The sequence below is a fragment of the Drosophila guanche genome, unplaced genomic scaffold (assembly GCF_900245975.1).
Source record: "Drosophila guanche unplaced genomic scaffold, DGUA_6, whole genome shotgun sequence".
Lineage (NCBI taxonomy): Eukaryota > Metazoa > Arthropoda > Insecta > Diptera > Drosophilidae > Drosophila > Drosophila guanche.
The window spans coordinates 7,379,260-7,397,822 of record NW_022995748.1 but is presented as its reverse complement, the minus strand read 5'-3'; the positions used below and the strand labels follow the sequence as shown (position 1 = coordinate 7,397,822).

Here is an 18,563-nt window from a genome sequence, read left to right as displayed (position 1 = left end):
TCGTTTCTCAACTAGGCCAGACAATTACAAAAAAATTATACGCGCACTCACAAAAAAAAGTGGCAGGCAACTGGCGCAGTATCTTTTTCATGATGAGGCTGAAAAAACAGGCAGAGAGGAAAAGCTGCTTTATAGACAAGACAGGCCAAGACGGACTCCAAGGCAATCAAGAAGCGTTTAAATGGACAAAATGGAGCACCAACTGCTGCTGTCGTGGCAGTTGGATCTGTCAACGCATCACTCGAAATGGGGCAAGAGGATCCTCGAGGCAATAAATCTCAAATAATTTCCAAACAAATGTGACATAAATCGTCTGGCTAACGGTAGCGGGCAGCATGCAAACCAAAACATTGACACTAATGAATGTGGCCAACAGAGTGTAATTGTCAAATGATAGTTTGTTAACAATTGTATTGCCAATTCAAAGCCAGGCAGCAACCAAATTGATTGCTAGTAAATGTATCTTGAAGCAGCAATGAACGCATTAGATACTCTTTCAGCTGACTGAGAAATATAAAGGAAATGTTGGAAACCTTTTCCATTGGCATATGCAATCATGCAGTGGCATTTCCTCTGAAACTGTAGCCGGGTCATTATCGAAAGCACTTTCCTGGCAACGCGGGGGACAGGCAAAAGGCAGCCTGGCATTTTGATTTTCTAATTTATGGCCCAGACTTTCGCCTCCTGTGTATCTATGTATATCTTCTTCTAGTTGCCTGGGGCCATGTTTTCGCTATCGCCAACGTCCATGTCCATGCTGTCGCCTTCGTCGTTGTCGTCGCCTGCTTCTCCATTTTGGTCGTGGTGTGATTTTAATTGCTCTTACAAATGTTCTTCGTCGCGCATGCTTCGTAGACTTTTCGAGTGCAAATCTATGTAGCACGGCTCCGGGCTGGAATTGGGAATTGGGTAACACAAAGGCAGAGATTTATAGCCAGCCACATGTTTGGGAGGCAATTTTCGACTTTTCTTTCGGCTATTCGTGGAGCATGTAATGTTTCCATTTTTGCTTGATTGTGTGGGTGGAAGACCGAAAAAAGAGACTTGACTTATCATTAGAGTAACACTAGAAACGAAGCTTATTAATAGTTGAACTTCTAGGTTAATGTGTGCATGGAAAACAGGCTACTGGCCACTAGCCTCAAAGCCTTTAATGTTGAACAACATCCCAGCAAACACTTCTCCCACCCATCGGGCACTATCAATCCTGTAATTCACAGCTGAAAATTGTCTGCCTTGTCACTTGACACTTCGCATCATTTGCATTCAGCTCAAAGTATAAAATATATTGTTTTCTGATATGGTTACAAAACAATGCCTCGAGTAGCCCACAATCTATTTGAAAATGCCACCCAGCTGAGCCATAAAAAGTCTAATCTATCCAGCGTTTGGGGAAAATATTAATTAGAAAATAAATGTGAATGAAACCCAAGTCAGGCGCAGGCATATGCCATTAAAAGGCACAAAATAATTAATAAATTATTTCCAGTCAATAAACTTTTCAAGCGTTTATATTGCAACATATATTACGAGTATTTTTCAAAGCTTCCATGGTGCACGGAGCAAGCGCCGCGCCAATCGACTGGCAGTCGATGTGGCAGTCGCTATATTTCGGTTCATTAGGGTCAGGCCCGGAGACTGTGCGCAGAGACTGTGGGACGAGTCTCTCTCTGCCTTGGCGGTTCATAAAAATTAGTTGGCTATAAAATTAGCCTGTCGACAGTGGAGAGGTGAAGAAAATTCAATTGCACTCCATTCATGGAAATCAAATTCCGTTCGCTGTCCATTTTGATTGCCCAATATTTAGATACTTTATGGCATTAAGATTTTTCTCAATGGAAATCCAAAAAGAACTCTGTTCCTCGCGCCCGAAACTCAGTTCACCGTTCACAGTTAACACAACACTTCGGAGGTGCCTGAGAGTACGAGACAGTTTAAGCCACTAAGGAAGTGAGAGGCAGGTGCGAGACTCGTCCACCAGCAGGTGGAGTTGCGGCCTGGTGTGACTTTTAGCTGCTCGTAAACAGTCCACACTCCAGAAGGTGGAAATTTTGTGTCCGTTGAGAGGGAGTTTGGAGGTAAAATTGAGTGTCAGTGACTTGACAAAGCGATGGCCCTTTATGGGTTTCACACTGCGCCTTGGGAAATGTTGTATAGGCGTTTATTTATAATAGGGTTCACACCATAGATGAAGTTATTGAAGATACAATGTGTACATGTTCTAACGATTTCATCTATCAATGGATCCCTCTTCCTTTTGCCTATTCCTCTTTGCTTTCCTTGATCAAACACTTTCTTGAACTTTTCTGTGCTACTTATCATATGTGGGGTCCATGCTCAACCTTCTCTAATCTGAATGACAGGCTCGTTGGACTTTTCGGTTTTTTCGGCCCAAAACATGGCTGAAAATATTTTCGTCTTGCTTCCAACAGCACATTGATTGATTGCAAAACGTGCGCGAGCATTTCCACGGCAGCAACTCCAGCTGCAACAAGGCCTGGCAATTGTTTTTTTTTTCGCGTAGAGAGACTTTTCTACAATGGCATTTTCTTCATTTGCGCCTAACAATGGCAGCACTTTGTCACGATTTTTGCCGCACAACTAACAAGACACCGGCAACATGTTGCTAGCGGTGGATTCACTGTTTTGCTGCTACCATTTAATGTTGCCCGTGATGCCGTTGCCGCGGTGCGCCGCCGCTCCGTGTTGAATTATCACCGCGCATGTGTGACTAACCTCCCGAGGCGGTACACAACAAAAAGCGACCCATCGCAGTCGCAGTCGGAGTCGGATTGGAGCGGAGCCATAAAAAGCGCCACAGTGCCGCTCGACCGCTCGCTTGTTCGGCTTTCCTTCCTCAACCCCAAGCCTCAACCTGTTGCTAATGCTTTCCTCGACCCTGCCTGCTCGAGCTTCAGTCATAATTTCTGCTGCCAACCGCTGAATCCCAAAGCAGTCGACAAGAGATTCCTTTTATATTTATGGAGCTCCCAGATGCTCCTTTTCCTTCTGCCTGCTCTTGCTCCTCCTTCTGCTGTGGCTACTGTGGCGTCTTTGAATTTTGACCGTCAGCGGCATGTGGCACGTTAATGATCTTGTTACCCTGGAGACTCAGTCGGGGCCCTTTTGCATAGCCCACTGGATGAGGTGTGCAACTAACGAGCTTTGGCCCCTTTTCTTCGCCTCCAATTGTCTGCCTTTCTGACTGTTACATCTGTGTATCAGAGGGGGGCATCTGTGAGTCCGAGATTGAGTCTGTGTATGCTCAGTTGTATGCGATGACAGATCTGTGAATCATTAAAAGCTGGCAGAGAAATGGAATTGCGCAGAGCAGTGAAGCCATGAACAACGCGTCGTTGAACTTCCCTTCTCTTCCGGCAGAAAATTCTGTAAAATGCAAAACGAACATCTCCAAAATGAGAGCTGCAAAATCGTTAGTCATAAATAGAATTATATTTTGCAACATTTCCCTTTCCTTCCAAATACACTTCCTCCCTTTGGCCATTTAATGCATTCTGTTCGTGTTCCGTGCTCTGGACGATTAGAACTTCCCATGCACTCGCCGTCGCAGTTCGAGTTGAATTTGTTTAGACTGCTGCACTTCCGTTTCGTGGATGGGACTGGGTCTCACAGGCCAGCTGCTGCAAACACTAGCAACACCATCTGCATCCACAGAACCACAGCCAGCAACAAAGAGAGAGAGAGAGAGAGACAGACACAGCCAACAGACACGACTCGTCATCGACTTGACATTTAAATTGTGCTCTTGATAAAGTTGCCAAAATTTTTTACGAGAGCGGAGAAAGAGGAAGAGATTACAGTTGTAGTTAAGCAGAGTCCGAAAGTTGGCTACATTGTTGCGGAAACACACAATGCATACGAGTATCTCGTGGTCAGCTGTCATATTCCCAAAGAATTTCTCAGATCTCGGTGTGGTCCCAGGCAATTCATGTCAAGTCAGAGGACAGCGTTTCTCTATCAGATTGAAGTTTTCATAGGCGTGTGTTGGTGTTGGTGTTGGTACTTTTGACCACAGCCATAAATATTATTTACAAATCTAAAAAATAATCCGGAAATTAAGAAAATGTTATGAAAGCAAATACTGATTAGAAGAGCAAAACAACTTGTTGATTTTGCTTTCCCTAATTTCTAATAAAAGAGTTTCCAAATTTCGTAGAGTGAAAACGAACAATTTTAGCATTTTAATTGGTATAAATAATATTTAAAATTCCATCTATAAACATTGCAAATTCTGTCTTTAAATTAAATAAATTCAAATAAAATAGCTCTCTATGATGCATTTCCCTTCGCATTAAGTTTGACCCTAGTGCAGAGATCATAGAAATCATCTCCGCATCACCGTTAGAATTCCTTGATTAAATTTTGAAAACCTCGTAAAATAGAGCTTGAGTCATCCAACTCGTTTCGAGTTCAAATTTTACGGTTATTACAATGCACCCCACACCACTCCATTTGCTTTCCACGCATGCCACACACATTAAAATATCGTAAAATTGGACCGAAAATACTGGGGTAATTACTTTTGGTACATAGCTCGAAAGAGCTTGAAAGTTTTGCTGTGCCATTAGTTTTATTTGATGCTCTAACGAGTGGCTGCATAGGGACAGTTCTCTCCCTGGTGACCGTTGAACATGTCAAGTCCATTTAGATAGTGAATGAATTTTGGGGCCAGAGCATCGTTGCTTTTTTTGTGGGCGTTCCCACCTCACGGACTTTCCCCAAATGCGTTCAATCAATCACCATTTCTCATGACTGGTAGAAGAAGGCTCATCGGCTGCACGCAAGCGAGTCAATTCCGAGGCGTTTAATCAATGTGGGTATGTAAGTGGTGCTCCTCGTACTCCTCCCTCTGCCACTCCATGGATCCACGAAGCACTCCTCCCCATTGCGTGCAATTGACACTCGACAACGTAAATCACAGGTGCAATTAACAGCGCAAACGGCGAAGATCATCAGGCAATACATTTAACAGTTGGCACCGCCAGCGGAAATTGTTGTTTGCTCAATAAAAGTAAATTGCAATTAAAAAAATTGCTAATTTCAAAGATGACAGTCGTTGATCCGTCGGGCGGATTGGGATAGATTAGCGGCAAATATTGTTAATGTGTGGATAAGGATTCGCTTCTGCTATGGAAGTGTTGAAACATTTAGATTTAGTGTTTTGTTGAGATATCTAATAGATATTAAAAAACTTAAGTGTTTCCCTGGCCACCCAGCATTACCTTGACTCCTTGGACAAACTTTCCCTACACAAACAAAGATTTTGCCGCCAATTGCAACAAGCTGAAAAAATCAATTAAAATCTAGACGACAGCTGCCCCAGCCGGAGCCAGAGACGGAGAGAGAGAGCGAGAGGTAACGTCCAACCACAACATTTGGCCAACGTCAAAAATTTAATGCATTTGCACTTGACACGCAAAGGAAGTTGCAACAGTTGCTGCAGCCCGGCAGTGCAACAGTTGCGAACAACAAAAACTTGCGGCCTAAAAACACCAGCAGGGAGGGGGGAGAGAAAAAAAAAAGGAAAATGCCTTGGTGCAGAAACAAGATCAAAAGGTCGAAGATTGCGCTAACCTGAGGACGCCCACTTTTTCGCACGCTCCACGCCGGATACGGAGAATACGCGGATACGTGTGTCCAGATAAACATGGGAGTACGACTGCTGCACACGAGTGTAATCTATAATAGTGCCTGGTGGGGCCTAGCCAGCGCACCTTGAACAAAGAGATCGCGGTTGGGGCAGCTGGCCGCAAAGTTAGAAATTGAAAAAATACAAAAAAAAAAAAAAAACAGCCGCTGGTGAAATTCTTTCATCAGTTAGCGCTTTGAGCTGAGACTGAATGAAAATAGGACTTGGATGGTGATGGTGCTGATAATACCTAGAAGAAGTGTTTCAGCCAAGCCGAGTCCAAATATATTAATTCCACATCTTGTATTCGAAGCACTTGACAACCCTGCTGAGAGACATTGCCATGCGTACGCGGTACGAGCAGTTCATGTCCATTCAGCTGGCATGGCCAAAACAACCAATAAATAGTATCAATCACAAGTGATCGCAAACGAGGCGGCTTCGGCTGCACCCAGAGGGTCGGCTCCCAAATGGCCAAACTTGCAGCTGTCTGGCAGGAGAAATCCTCCCGGGCCGGCCCCAGCTTGTGCTTAGCTCAACAAATAATGATTCATGCGAGAAAAGTAGCGGCAAGAACAGGTTCTAAGTGGCCAAACAACGACCAAACAACGAAACGTGACTGGCCGAGAGTGCGAGGATGGCAGAGAGAAAGGGTTACGCGGCGATCGGTGTCGGTTGCCGATCCTTCTGCGGCACATGTGCAACTGCAACTGCAACAACAAACCTCCGGCATTATGGTTCAATAGGTCAACGATGCGTTGAATGACGACCGCCGTAAAAGAAAAGATCATTGCATGAAAAATTACAGCGAGGCACGTCAATCGTCCAACTGATCTCCCCAAACGAGCCATGTAATGAACCCGAAACTCTCCACGCAGGACCGCAGGTAACTGGAACGTACTGCAGCCAGACTGCAGCGTACTCGTCCATGTGCGAGGTGGTTCCATCCCAGCTCCATTCGAACCCATCCCAGTCGAACTCCATGGTCGATTGCGATCGCAACAAATCAGAGAAAAGTTGTCTTAAACGCGACTCCTCGTCCGCTCTTCTCCAATAAGCGATGGGAAATGTGTGGCGGACCACCAGGGGGATCTTGGAAGATCGACGGGATAGCGGCGGCCACGGACGGTGCTCAGTTTGCAGTTTGTCAAAAAGATGTTGGCGTTTTGATAATTTGCTGCACAGCTCAGAAATCGGTGTGTAGGATTTCCTGTTTCTAACTTAAATTTTCTTGCCATTTTTCTCTCTTCGTTTTTTTCTTCTTTTTCCGTGGCTTTTCCTTAACCACAATTTCTGCGAGTCCGCAACAAATCTGTGTCTGATTTAAATCTTTGCATTTACTTATTGTTTCTTTGGTGTTTATGTTTAGAGGTTTATGTCAGAGTGTCGGAGTGGAATTTTGGTGGGCTTGTGGGCTTGGCTCTGACGGCAGAATGTGCCAAGAAGCTAAGGCGACAGAAAGTCTCTTAAGTGGTTTTCTTCTTGCCAAGAAAATTTACAAACTTGTTGATCTTTTTAAAAAGGGATGATGCTAGTACACTTTAATTCAAAAATCATTATGGATATTGGATTATCATGCATTTTCCTTTTCCACTTTGCTCATAAAATGCGCTATATTAAGATACATGAACCAATTTATTGAAGCCCATTCAAATGCTTGGCTTCCGACGCCCTCAATAGCCAACACATGACCTTGTTTTCTTTGAAATACCAACCTAAACCGAAGCAAATCAACCCATTCTATGGCAATGATTTCAGATCTCAGTCCCTTGTCCCTATTTATGGCTATTTCTTATGGATTTTAATTGTTTCCATTGTAATTTTGGTTGGGTGGCGATAAGATCTACAAAGAGCTTTATTTTTGTGTGCACTTCAGCACGTGTTGCCATGCATGCGCCGTTACCATTCCCTTTCCTCAACGAAACCACTTCTGGAACCATCGCACAAGGCACACCCCAACCCACCCCACCCTAACAATGCAGTCTCCCAGCCACGGTGCCTGTCTGTGGGGTCTGTCTCCTAGGGCCCAGGCGCACTACGCATACGTAATTTTGTTCATGCCTAATTAAGTTTTCTGCGGTGTGTGCTGCAATACAGCAATTCGATGGAATAGAAATCGGAAAATTTAAATCCCAAGCTTTTCATTATGCGACACTCGTCGATTATGGGCCATAATTTAGAGCGGGTTTCTGTGTTTTTGGTATTTCGGTATGCATTCTGCTTTTGACACTTTTATAGCTCACTTAGACTGGCCTAACTAATTGGTGACAAAAAGGTTACGAAACCCGAAGAGACCAGCCTCACATGTGAACCACTTTGGAGCAGCCGAAGAGCTTGGATCGATTTGCTTTTAAAATGCCTGGCACGTTTCCAAGACGATTTGCTTTATTGGAAAAAGTAGCCAACGCCAACCAGCAGAAGCAGATCCAAGCACAAGTCGGTGAAGGAGAAGAAAGGAAGGAGAAATAATTTTCCTGCTGCTCTCTGCGCACAGAATGCGGACACACGCAGCGGACTGCCTCGACTCGAAGTCGGACTTGGACTCGGTCTCGGTCTCGGACTCGGACTCTCGAACCGGCTGCATATTTTTTTGCTGCCCAGAGTCTTGGCAATTAAAATATTGACAGTTGTGTCCGTAGAGAAGAATAATAAGTTTTGTGTTAGATTTCACATGCATAAAGCTTATAGTAGCGCTCTATGGACCGGCCTCCCCGCTGCTTGTTTTCGGTTTTGGCGAACGAAAGGTTAACGCGACATGTTCATGTGACAATGTCAGCAAAACTGCCGGCAGTCCGGCTGTCTGTCTGCCTGTCTGTCTACTCGGTACCGTCTGAAGCGCATAAATAACTGCGTCTGTGACATGGAATGTTTCTTTCTTTCAAGTGTAAAAGGCCCAGCCAGTCGTAGGCCAGATCTCACTGCCCGCCAGTCTGGCCATGTCTGGCGCGGATTGCTATGAGTCTTCGGACTCGGACTCGGAGTAGGAGCCGGTAAGCTACCGCTGCTGGTAGCAAGGTGCGGTGCCCATATGCAGACAACCCAAAAGCTATTTGTAGCTCACCTCACTGCCTGATTATGGAAAAAATTGCAAGATGTTTTCCTTGTGTCGGTTTCTTGTTAGAGTTTTGCAGCCTCAGCCTCAAATTTTTCTGCTCTTCCTTTTCTCTTTCCATTGCATCACATCGTAGAGGGGGGCACAGACGATATGCCTCATTCGATAAGAAATTAGGTGGGATGCAGTTGCAGACATCATATTTTGAGGGCGATGTACGGCATACAGCTGAGATTACATAAAGAAGATTAAACCTTGGGGCTACCAAGAAGTTGCTAATATTTTTAACCGAACCTTTACCCTTAAAAGTGCACACAGAATTCTTTAATTCTTTGATGCGACTTGATGGACTCTTGTATGATGTCAACTTTCTAGAATATACTACTGAATATTCTGAATTATTAATATCTTAAACAATTGCTCTAAAAACCTTCGATAAATCATGAATCATGCGCCATGAAACACTGCCCAGATGTGCCCATTTTGCACTGCAGGATAGAGGCAAATAAAGCACCTGCTCAGTGCTCACCAAACTTATGAGAGGCTCCAACAAGCCGTGACTTGACATCAAACAGCAGACCCATCCAAAAGTAGTGCGTAAGAAAGAACCGCAACAAATGTTGCTCCATACACAAACAAATGCTAACAGCGCCAGGTTGGACAGCGATGGGGCCCAGAAGTGATCCCGCTTCGAACATGTTGCAAGTGGTTGTGGGCCCGGCACCAAGTTAGTTGGGGCTGGCAGCCAGTTCAGTTGCAACGAGACGAGGCGGCTGGATTCATGGAAATCGCTCGCGATCGCGATCGTATAACGGGCTTGTGTGGGAAACTGTCGAAGTCGAAGTCGAGTGCTGAATTAAAACGAAAGGCGAAAGGCCAGAGAGGAGGAAAGAGCATATTTCTTCTTATTGTGTTGTGTGTGTTTTTTGTGAGGTGTGCAGTTCTGAGGAAATGCAGTCAGCAATAAAATGTCGACATTGATTTGGGCGAATTTCGATTGATTTCCCCCCGGTTCGCGTCGCACGTACGGGAACCAGAACCGCCGACAAAAACCTTTTCATTTGCCACGGGGACGGACTCGAGAGTCATTGGATGGATTGATTGCTTGATTGATCTATTTTTGCACTTGATTTGCGACGCACGCGCCGCTGACGCTACGTGACTGGCGCTTCACTCCACTTGGAGCCGTAGTCGCAGTCGCAGTCAGAGTCGAGTCGGGGGCAATTATGTTGATTTGTGCAACGCGTTCGTGGCGCGTAGTCCTCGTCGTCGTCGATCTGCCAATGTTGATAACGAAAAATTTGCAATGCAAAGAAAGAAAATTGATTTGATGATCGCTGATCGCTGATCTCAGCGCGAGATCTCTTCGATCTTGACACGCCCACTATTTGATTACGGAATGTGTATATCGTAAAGTGAAGAAAGGTGTTTCTTGGCCACAAAACAAATAAATGTATATTTAGTTTGTTCGTTTGAAAGTGATTCAAATCAACATGTAAAATGATTTGTAAAGAGTGAAAATTGTTTTAAAAAAAACGTCTAAAAAGTGGGTAAATATCCCTAAGTTCCCAAGTTAAAATGATCCTTGATAGTTGCCATATTTTGTGGTATAAAAAAGAGAATCTGAAAATTCCGTAGTAGATTTCTAAGGCTTTAAGGTCTCTGCGTTTTGGGAAGTAAACAACTTACAAGTTCAAACTATTTTTCCAACTAAACCTTTTAACTTTAAAGTGCCTTTTAAGTGTCTCTTTTTTGTGGGGCTTTATTTGGCTTGAAGGTTCAAGTTTATGATTTGTGGCTGCCCAGGGTTCAATCGCTTTACACAAGACGCCTCTGCCTATATGGATTTACATATGTAATTACCAGCAGATGGCTTTCCATAAGTCCAGCCCCCTGCCCTCCGCATAGACGCCTCCAATAAAAGCTGCCTAATTAAAAGTACAAAATCAGTGAGTGGACTGCTAATAGCCGAAATGATTGCGCAAAGCCACAGAGAGCCGTTGAGCCGTTGAGCCGTGGAGCCCCATAACTCATTAGCAGACGCCCAAGAGGTCCATTTAGTGGTAGCCGCTGGACTAGCAAGTGATGATTGGAGCTGGACATCATGATGATTAATGGTCAGCAGTGCTAGGCAGCCAACAGATTTATGGGATGAGCCGATGTGCTCCGACTTTCTTGTTCTTTGGTTCTGGGAATGCTAATAGAGTTGCAACCTGGAGCCATGCAGCTGCAGCTGGCCCCCTTTAGCTTGGGGTTTCTTTCGGTTCGGTTCTGCTCTTCTTTCCCCGGAAATCTGTACAGTAGTTGCCTTTTGTCTCTGTGGCACTCTGTTTGCCGAACTCCCCAGATAACATTTACAAGACACCAGAGACTTACAAGATGAGTTTTTCCATTAGAAGAATTACATTTCACACTGCCAGCGACTGCCAGAGTAAGATAGGCAGTGAGAAGACCTCACAATGTTTGCTCTCCGATAAGCTAGGAATTCGTGTATATGACTGCTACAAATAGAGGTTGGCCCCTCGACCATTAGCGCATTCAAATGAGTCTAGGGTCTACATATAATTGCAAAACTCACGCCCAGTTTTATTTACGATCACTCAGTGATGACTCAACTCTGGCGAACAGGCGCGTGTTGCCAAAAATTAACTGAAACGGAGACAGGCAGAGGGAGCCAGAGAAACATAATCAAAAGGCGGTAATCCAATTAAATGGCTCTGTATCCAGGCAGACCAGCTGACCCAATTAGGCTCGCTTCCCGATCGATCCGGAGGATAGTCGTCATCATCGTCGTCATCGTTTCGCATCGCATTGAACTTGAAAGCGGCGCCTGGCCATTGTTTTCCTACGTAGTACCAGTCTCTCAGTCAGTTTGTTGTGCCGCTGCGAAAAAAAAAAACAAGTTCCAACTCCCTAAATAAAAGATCGCATCGGTTTCGATCTAACGGCCCTGCAAAACTCTGGCTCGGCGTTTCAAATTGTAGATCAAAGATCAAGCAAAAACTCCAAAGAAACCACAAACGAACCACAGATCCACAGAAAAGAACAGCCCAAATTGGCATACCAAACGTAAAGAGAGAGAAGCCTGCGGGAGTTCGAAGTTTGTCTACCCTATGATTTCGTTCTGGAGAGGAGAACGAACATAAATGTGATCGTATCGGGAATGTGATCATGAGTTGAGTTATGATCAATGATCATTGAGCTGCCTGTCTGTCTCTCTGTCAGAGAGAGGGTCATCAAAATATGGCATTGACTGCGACCCATCATAAAATCCATTGTTTGCCACAAATTCTTCCCTGCAAAGCCCACAACTGAATCGATGTACTCTTGATGTACTGCAGATCCCATGTCGATATTCATTGTGTTCCAATACAAGTCTTCGCTTAAAATTCCGCGTTCATATCACACTCGAATCGATCAGAGGACCTCCCACAAATGCTGGGCCAGGCACATAAATCTTAATTGTCGATCAGTCCGGTCATCTTGAATTTGTCATTCCCAAAGAACATTTGGGATTTACAATTTGCGGATTCTTATTTTGAATTTTTTGCTCAAGTGCTTGGGCGGGAAGATGTTAGTTTGAAAGCTTGCAGCTGTGGACCAGTCAGCCGCGACGGGAGTGCAAGTCAAGCAGTACAAGTGCGTGGAGGAGGAGGCTGAATTGGTCGCTTGGTTGATTCATATGCATATGAGTGCCACTTTCTATGCTCCACACACACTCTAAAGCTGGTAACCCTTTTTCTTTTTCCCTTTTTCCCATGGCCCACGACACACACGATTAATCAAGTGACACACAAACACACTCTCAGCGAGAGAGCGAGAGGCAGCCACGATCGCTGATTGTTATCCAAAGAGGCATAAACTGACACAAAGTCAAAGTCAAAGTTAAACAATGCAACTTGCTTGAACTCCCGACTAGACGGAGTCAGAGCTCAGCCAGTCTTAGAGCTGGCTCCCCTCCGCCGAGCAAGCTGTGTGCGATCTTGACAATCAAGATCAATATCATGCAGTTACAATGTACAAATATTGCCTTCTCTTCTGTCTGGTCTACCGGAGACGTAGACGACGGCGACTCTTAAACGGTGCCAGCCTTGGGGTAGAAAACGGAAAAAAACAAGCCAGAGAAAATGTATATTTCTGATGATGAAAATCAAATACTCTGGACACGGATAAAGGTCAAAATCTTCAATAAAAATAGTCAGCCAAGAGGTTCCGTTGAGAAGAGGCAGCTTCCATATGTACCTTGTTCTAATTCTTAGAGTATAATCTTCTCAGACCCACACAGAACCCAACCTTAACTCTTTCCAGAGTATTCCCTATGACTGTGTGCAAACATTCGATGGCTTTATGGAGAATGTTAAGCAAATTAGATGGAGCCTAGGCCAGTCGACGTGAATGTGGATGAAGCAGTCATTGGGCGGCCGGGAAAATGCTATAATTATGCAATTCCTCAAAGGCGCTGACGGTGGTCCTCTACATCCACATTCACATCCACATCCACATCCTTCCATCGACAGTCTGCACTTCACCGCTCTCTCCCTGCCAGTCAGACATATAATCTGCAAACGATTCGCGATTTGGGGGCCTCGGCAAATTATTGGCTAGCAGTCATGGGTTGAGGCCTTCAAGTAAATTGCCGTAAATCTTTATTTGTGCAGCTACTTAAAGACCCCATACCCATGCCCGTACCCCACCAAGTCCCTGCCCACTTGAATCACTAGAGTCGCGCCTGAGGCCGGGGTTAACAAGCCGCCAGCGATTAAGTCATTTCTTATGTCGGTTCATTATTTTCCTCACTATTTTCCTTATACGACCAGGCAGCATGCGTAGCTACTGGGCTTGTCTGGTTCCTGTCCCTGTCCCTGTCCCCCACTGACACTGCAGGCTGCAATCTGCTGAGCAATTTTGCTCATTTTTCTTAGTCTAAGCCCAAAATTTAATGAAATGTATGCTACAAACTCGTTTTTACACGTCGCTTGCCTGCAAGTTGTTTGCTAAAGTACGAGAATTCTCCTGTTCGTATTTATCTTGACAATGCGTGTCGGGAGAGTGTCGCTCGAAGCGCTTGAATTTGTTTTAATTAGATGTGACAATTCTACGTAATTAGCTTAGGCGGCTCGTCCTCACACTTGACTGACTCCCAATAAGGATGGTCGCAGGATCCGGAATGAGATATCAAATTTCCACCACTCCATTCATTTTGGATGCTTAGCTAATTTCGGTAATGGAATGTGACAGTTTTGCTTCCGTTTTTAGACCGGGCTTAACTTCAGAAGCTTCAGAAGGAATACTTCTGCTGAAAAATAAGCTAAAACCATCTCCATGGCATATATTTTCTACCTAAGAGTTATACTTATACTTACAAACTCTTTTCTCCTTTCATCTGACTAACCGAAAACTAAACTATTCCACATCCTCCTCAAGACAGCTACGACTCGCCACCTGTAGGCAACTTCATTTTCGAATCTTTCTTCTCTTCCCCACATCTTCATTAAATGTAACCCACTTAGAAAAACTGTTGTACATTTCGCACAATTCACACCAACCGAGGCAGCCGCACAACTGGGGGAAACTCATCATTTAACGCCTTCATCATTCGCATGTAGAAAGAAAACTTCTGGAGGCAGAGGGGAAAACTGCCATAAAGTATTTGAATAGTTTCCAGTGCACCACAAATGCTCCAGCAGCAGAGCAACCACCCGCTGACCCGTACGATCAGTCTCTCAACTGGACACGGCCACATGTGGATTCCCATACTCGCGTAGAAATGGTTTCGTTTCCTTTCGTTTCTTTGCGTTCGAGTTTTCCAATCTTTATTGCATAATTGCAATTGAATTGTTTGTCGAGTTTCGACTTTGATTTCGGTTTCGTTTCATACTCCGTAAATTTGAAATTGTGTTAATGTTTGATTTAGTGCGTCGTGGACTGCCCGATCAGCACACACATTATGTTCCAGTGCTCCGTCATACATTTCCTTTATGATAACATTTATTTTTTAGCAACTGGCACGCAGTGCAATGAGGAAGCATTCAAGAAGCCAATTTTGTTTGTTGTTGATGAGCTCCATTTGATGGGAGGCAGTGGCTGTGTGTTTTCTCTCTCTAACTGATTCGATAGTGAAATGATCTAGGACATACGAGTGTCCACACTCAGCGGGAGACGTGGAGAAAGGTTTTGTATGTATCAAAAATGAGGCCATGGAAATGGGGTTAATGTTGTTGGCAGTAGCTAATGAAGTCGATCAACTGATTTATTTTCTTTGATCATCTATCCAGCCTTTGCAGCAATAAGCAAAATTAATGGAGGTTGGGAAAATGACTTAATCTCTTGATCTTTTGGACTAAACAAAAATTCTTGATTGCATTTGAAGGATAGAAAAGAGAGAGATAAATGTGAGCAATCTAAGCGAATGATTTTATAAGGAAATCATGAAGATTCTGTTAGAGGAAGTCATAAAAAACGGAAAAGAATACAAAGAAATAAATAGCATGCAGGAAATATATTCCGGATAATCTCAACAGAGTATTCAGCGATCAGTGAACACTTTCTCTGACAAGAACCCACCCATATCAAAAGCATACCAGACCTTCCCCTCAATCCTTCGAAAACCCGTTGGGATCACATTCAATTAAGTCCAATTTGAGAAATAATTATTTACGCACACAGTTCTGACATTTTCTCGAAAAATGTTACATTAATTTGGCACTAAACTGTCAGCTGGGGAATGCCATGCCGCGGCAGGCCCTCACAGTTACACCGAGAGGTAAACGGCCAGGTGAAGTGGTGGTCCACCGGGCGAATCTCTTGAATCTCTTGAATCGCTTGAATGGCCCTGACAAGTTTTTTTCAAATTTAATTGTAATGTGAGAAATTTAAATTAGGTAGCCGAGAGAGAAGCAGCCTCTTGAGCGTCTCAAAAGATGGACAGCAACGACCACAAAAGAGGCAAAAAGCAAATAAAAATACCCCAGACACTGACAATGACTGAGAAACAGACGGACAGAACAGACAGAAAGCGGAAGATGTCCAAAGAAAACGAAAATTATGAAAAAATGTTTCGGGGTTTGTTGGGCAAAATAAGAGAAAAAAGATCAAATAACCAAAAGCCGCCGAATTTCAAAGGAAAACAAAAGCTCGTTCACTTATTTGAAATTTTGTTGCTCTTTCAACTAATTTTCCACTTGTGAATACACTCATAAAGTGAATACAATACACATAGTGGTCTCCGAGCTCACTCTACGGATTGTCCATTTTGCCTATTTGTCAGTAGATACGTTTTCGGATTATTTACGATCCTCCATCAGTTCATCAGTCGATACGATTCCCCCCTCCTGATCAACGTTTTGCGTCATAGGCATACGGGAATGTATTGCCTTTTTTATAGACTAAAAACACTCGTTCCAAACAAATCTCCAAGTATTTTGTTGTTCACAGCTTTACTTTTTTATTTCGCTTTGAAATTTATTACATCACGATTTCGGATTTTGGATTGGTTTCCATTCAAGTAAACTTGAATGTTTGGTGTGTCTGCTGTGCGATTCTTGGGTCTTTGTACTTTTTGGGATACCATCGTTCCGTCGGTGTTCGTCGTTCTGTGTGCGAATTTGTTTGCAGCTGCGCTTCCTGGAAGATGCTCGTATTTATTTTATCTAGCGGATGCTTCAATCCCAAGCAAGCGGATCCCTTTATAATGAAGTTTTCAAAAACAAGTTTATGGGTTTTGCCCGGCAAATTTATGCCATCTGTCCCGCCATACATTGTTTGGGTTAATACTTCCCTGTTTATCTAGTATTTTGGATCATGTTTAAGAGACCGACCCCACCCATTTCGACTCGGAACTCCCACTGGGAATAAACTCTTCCCGCGAGTCTGGGGCAGAGTAAACACCCCAGAAATTCTACCAATTGTAACACATTTGCTTAAGACTCTGCTATTTTTGTATGCCTCGCCTAATTAGCTCGCAGACCGGACCCCACATTATTCGAAATATTCTACATCTGATCTGTGAATGAACCAAAAGCGTAAATAATTCTTTGTTTATTTACGAATTGTCAAATGTTGTTGCTTTTTTTTTTTTGTCTATCTTTTTGTTGGCAAACTTGTTGATTCGTTAACGAAATGGGGCCAGAATATTGTTCTGTAAACAAATGAAACAAATTGTCAAAATAATGGGAATTTTTACACTTTTCTTACCACAAAATGCCACAACTATCAAGAGGAAAAAAACTCCACTCCCACAATAAATTATAAAATCAAAAACCAATAATTGTTCTTTAGAAAAAATGTATGTAAAGCCCGTGAAAACCACAAACAAAATGCGACACAAGAAGTGAAAAATAAATCGGGAAAGTCGCTCAAAGCTCACAAAAGAAAAAAGAACGGAAAATGTCAGCGTCTGACAAACGAACTGTCAATATGACAGATGCGTTAATAGGGCCACGAAAATTAAAGAAACAACAAAAAGCAGACACAAAACCGCATCGAAATACATCAACAAAGTGGCTGCTGCTCTTTTACGTGTTTCTAGTCTGCATAGTAGAAACGTTGCAGCAGCAGCCGCAGCAACATGGCTCGCCCCAGGGCAACATGCTGCAGCAACATGCGCAAACCAGTGTAAATAGCAGTGTAAATATCAATATAAGCAGCAAATTCAATGAAATTATACAAACGGCCACGGCCAGTGCAACGGCAACAGCATCTGCTACGGGAACAGGATTGGGTGTAGGAGCGGCCGCCTTTTCATCGGTTACAGCAGCAACAACAACGATTACTCCAGGACGTCGAAAGTTGCGTAGGAAATTTCAATCACAGCCAATTCGAAATTCGACCATAACTAGGAGAAGAAAGTTCCGGCCACTCCCGTATCCCCGGAATGCCACACATGCCACAAGAACAACGACAGTGGCAACTGTGACTGCCACGGCTACAACATTGATACCAAAGATACCACAGCAGCCATTGCACCCAGTCAGCTATCACTCCCGTGTGCATTCAAGCTTTCAGCAACAGCAGCAACAGCAGCATTATGGGACAGGACTCCAGGTTAACCAGCAGAGGGAGCCACAAAATGTTGCTGGCGTGCAGCTGAACCAACAACATCAGCAACATGAGCATATTGTTGCAGTTACGCCGCGCTCCCAGATACAACAACAGCAGCATGGCTTCGCCATAGTGCCAGGCTACTACCAACAACAGCAGCAGCAGCAACACAATCTACTGGGAAACCTTACCCAAAAGCAGCAGCAACATCTCGTAATACAGCCCGGTAGCAGCAACTTTCTGCTATACAGCAATCTGGGCCCAATCCCGCCCTGCCCTCCAGGGCTGTTGGCAGGCGGCCCAGGAGTACGTCTCTTCCCGCAACAGCAGCACTTCATTCCCCTGAGGTCGACCACGTCTCAGCGCCCAAGGCATCGCGGTAAGCAAATCACGATTCCTTATTCATTGTCGTCAATTGTCGTCGCTCCTGAGAGAGAAAGAAATAAAGAGCATCTGTCCGGCTGAAAAAGGTGTTAATTACGCTAATAAAAATTGCATTCACAGCAGTTTATGGCATTTAATGTGGTTGAATGGATGCTTAGATGGATCGTAGACCGTGGAACGCGTACCATGGACCGGGCACCAGGCAACGGCGCCTTCATCGCCTTGTCCATGTGCAATAATTACCCCCAGCGGCGTCTCGCATAGAAAGTGCGTCTAATTGGTCGGTACGAGCGCCTTCTTTTTGGGTAACCAGGGGAATTGGAAAGGTGCCAGAGAGGATTTTAGTCATATGCATAAAAATCAGCTCAAGCTAGCCCATATGCGTATTTAGTTTTATTTTAGAGGCATAAATAATTTAACAACAAGGCAAAATAAAAC

At 44.1% G+C, this 18,563-nt stretch overlaps 1 protein-coding gene across 3 annotated transcripts in view; it reads left to right on the top strand.

Annotated features, from left to right (window-relative positions):
• Window positions 1-18,563, top strand: part of LOC117584830 (laminin subunit alpha-1) — a 67,107-nt gene that overhangs the window by 28,689 nt on the left and 19,855 nt on the right. The window contains exon 1 of one of the 3 annotated variants that reach the window (XM_034273960.1): window positions 16,986-18,120. The exons of the other annotated variants lie outside the window; for them this stretch is intronic. Coding sequence (XP_034129851.1) covers window positions 17,088-18,120 — 1,033 coding nt within the window. The 5' untranslated portion in view covers window positions 16,986-17,087. Of the gene's footprint in view, window positions 1-16,985; window positions 18,121-18,563 lie in introns of those variants that run through there. 3 annotated transcript variants of the gene reach the window in all.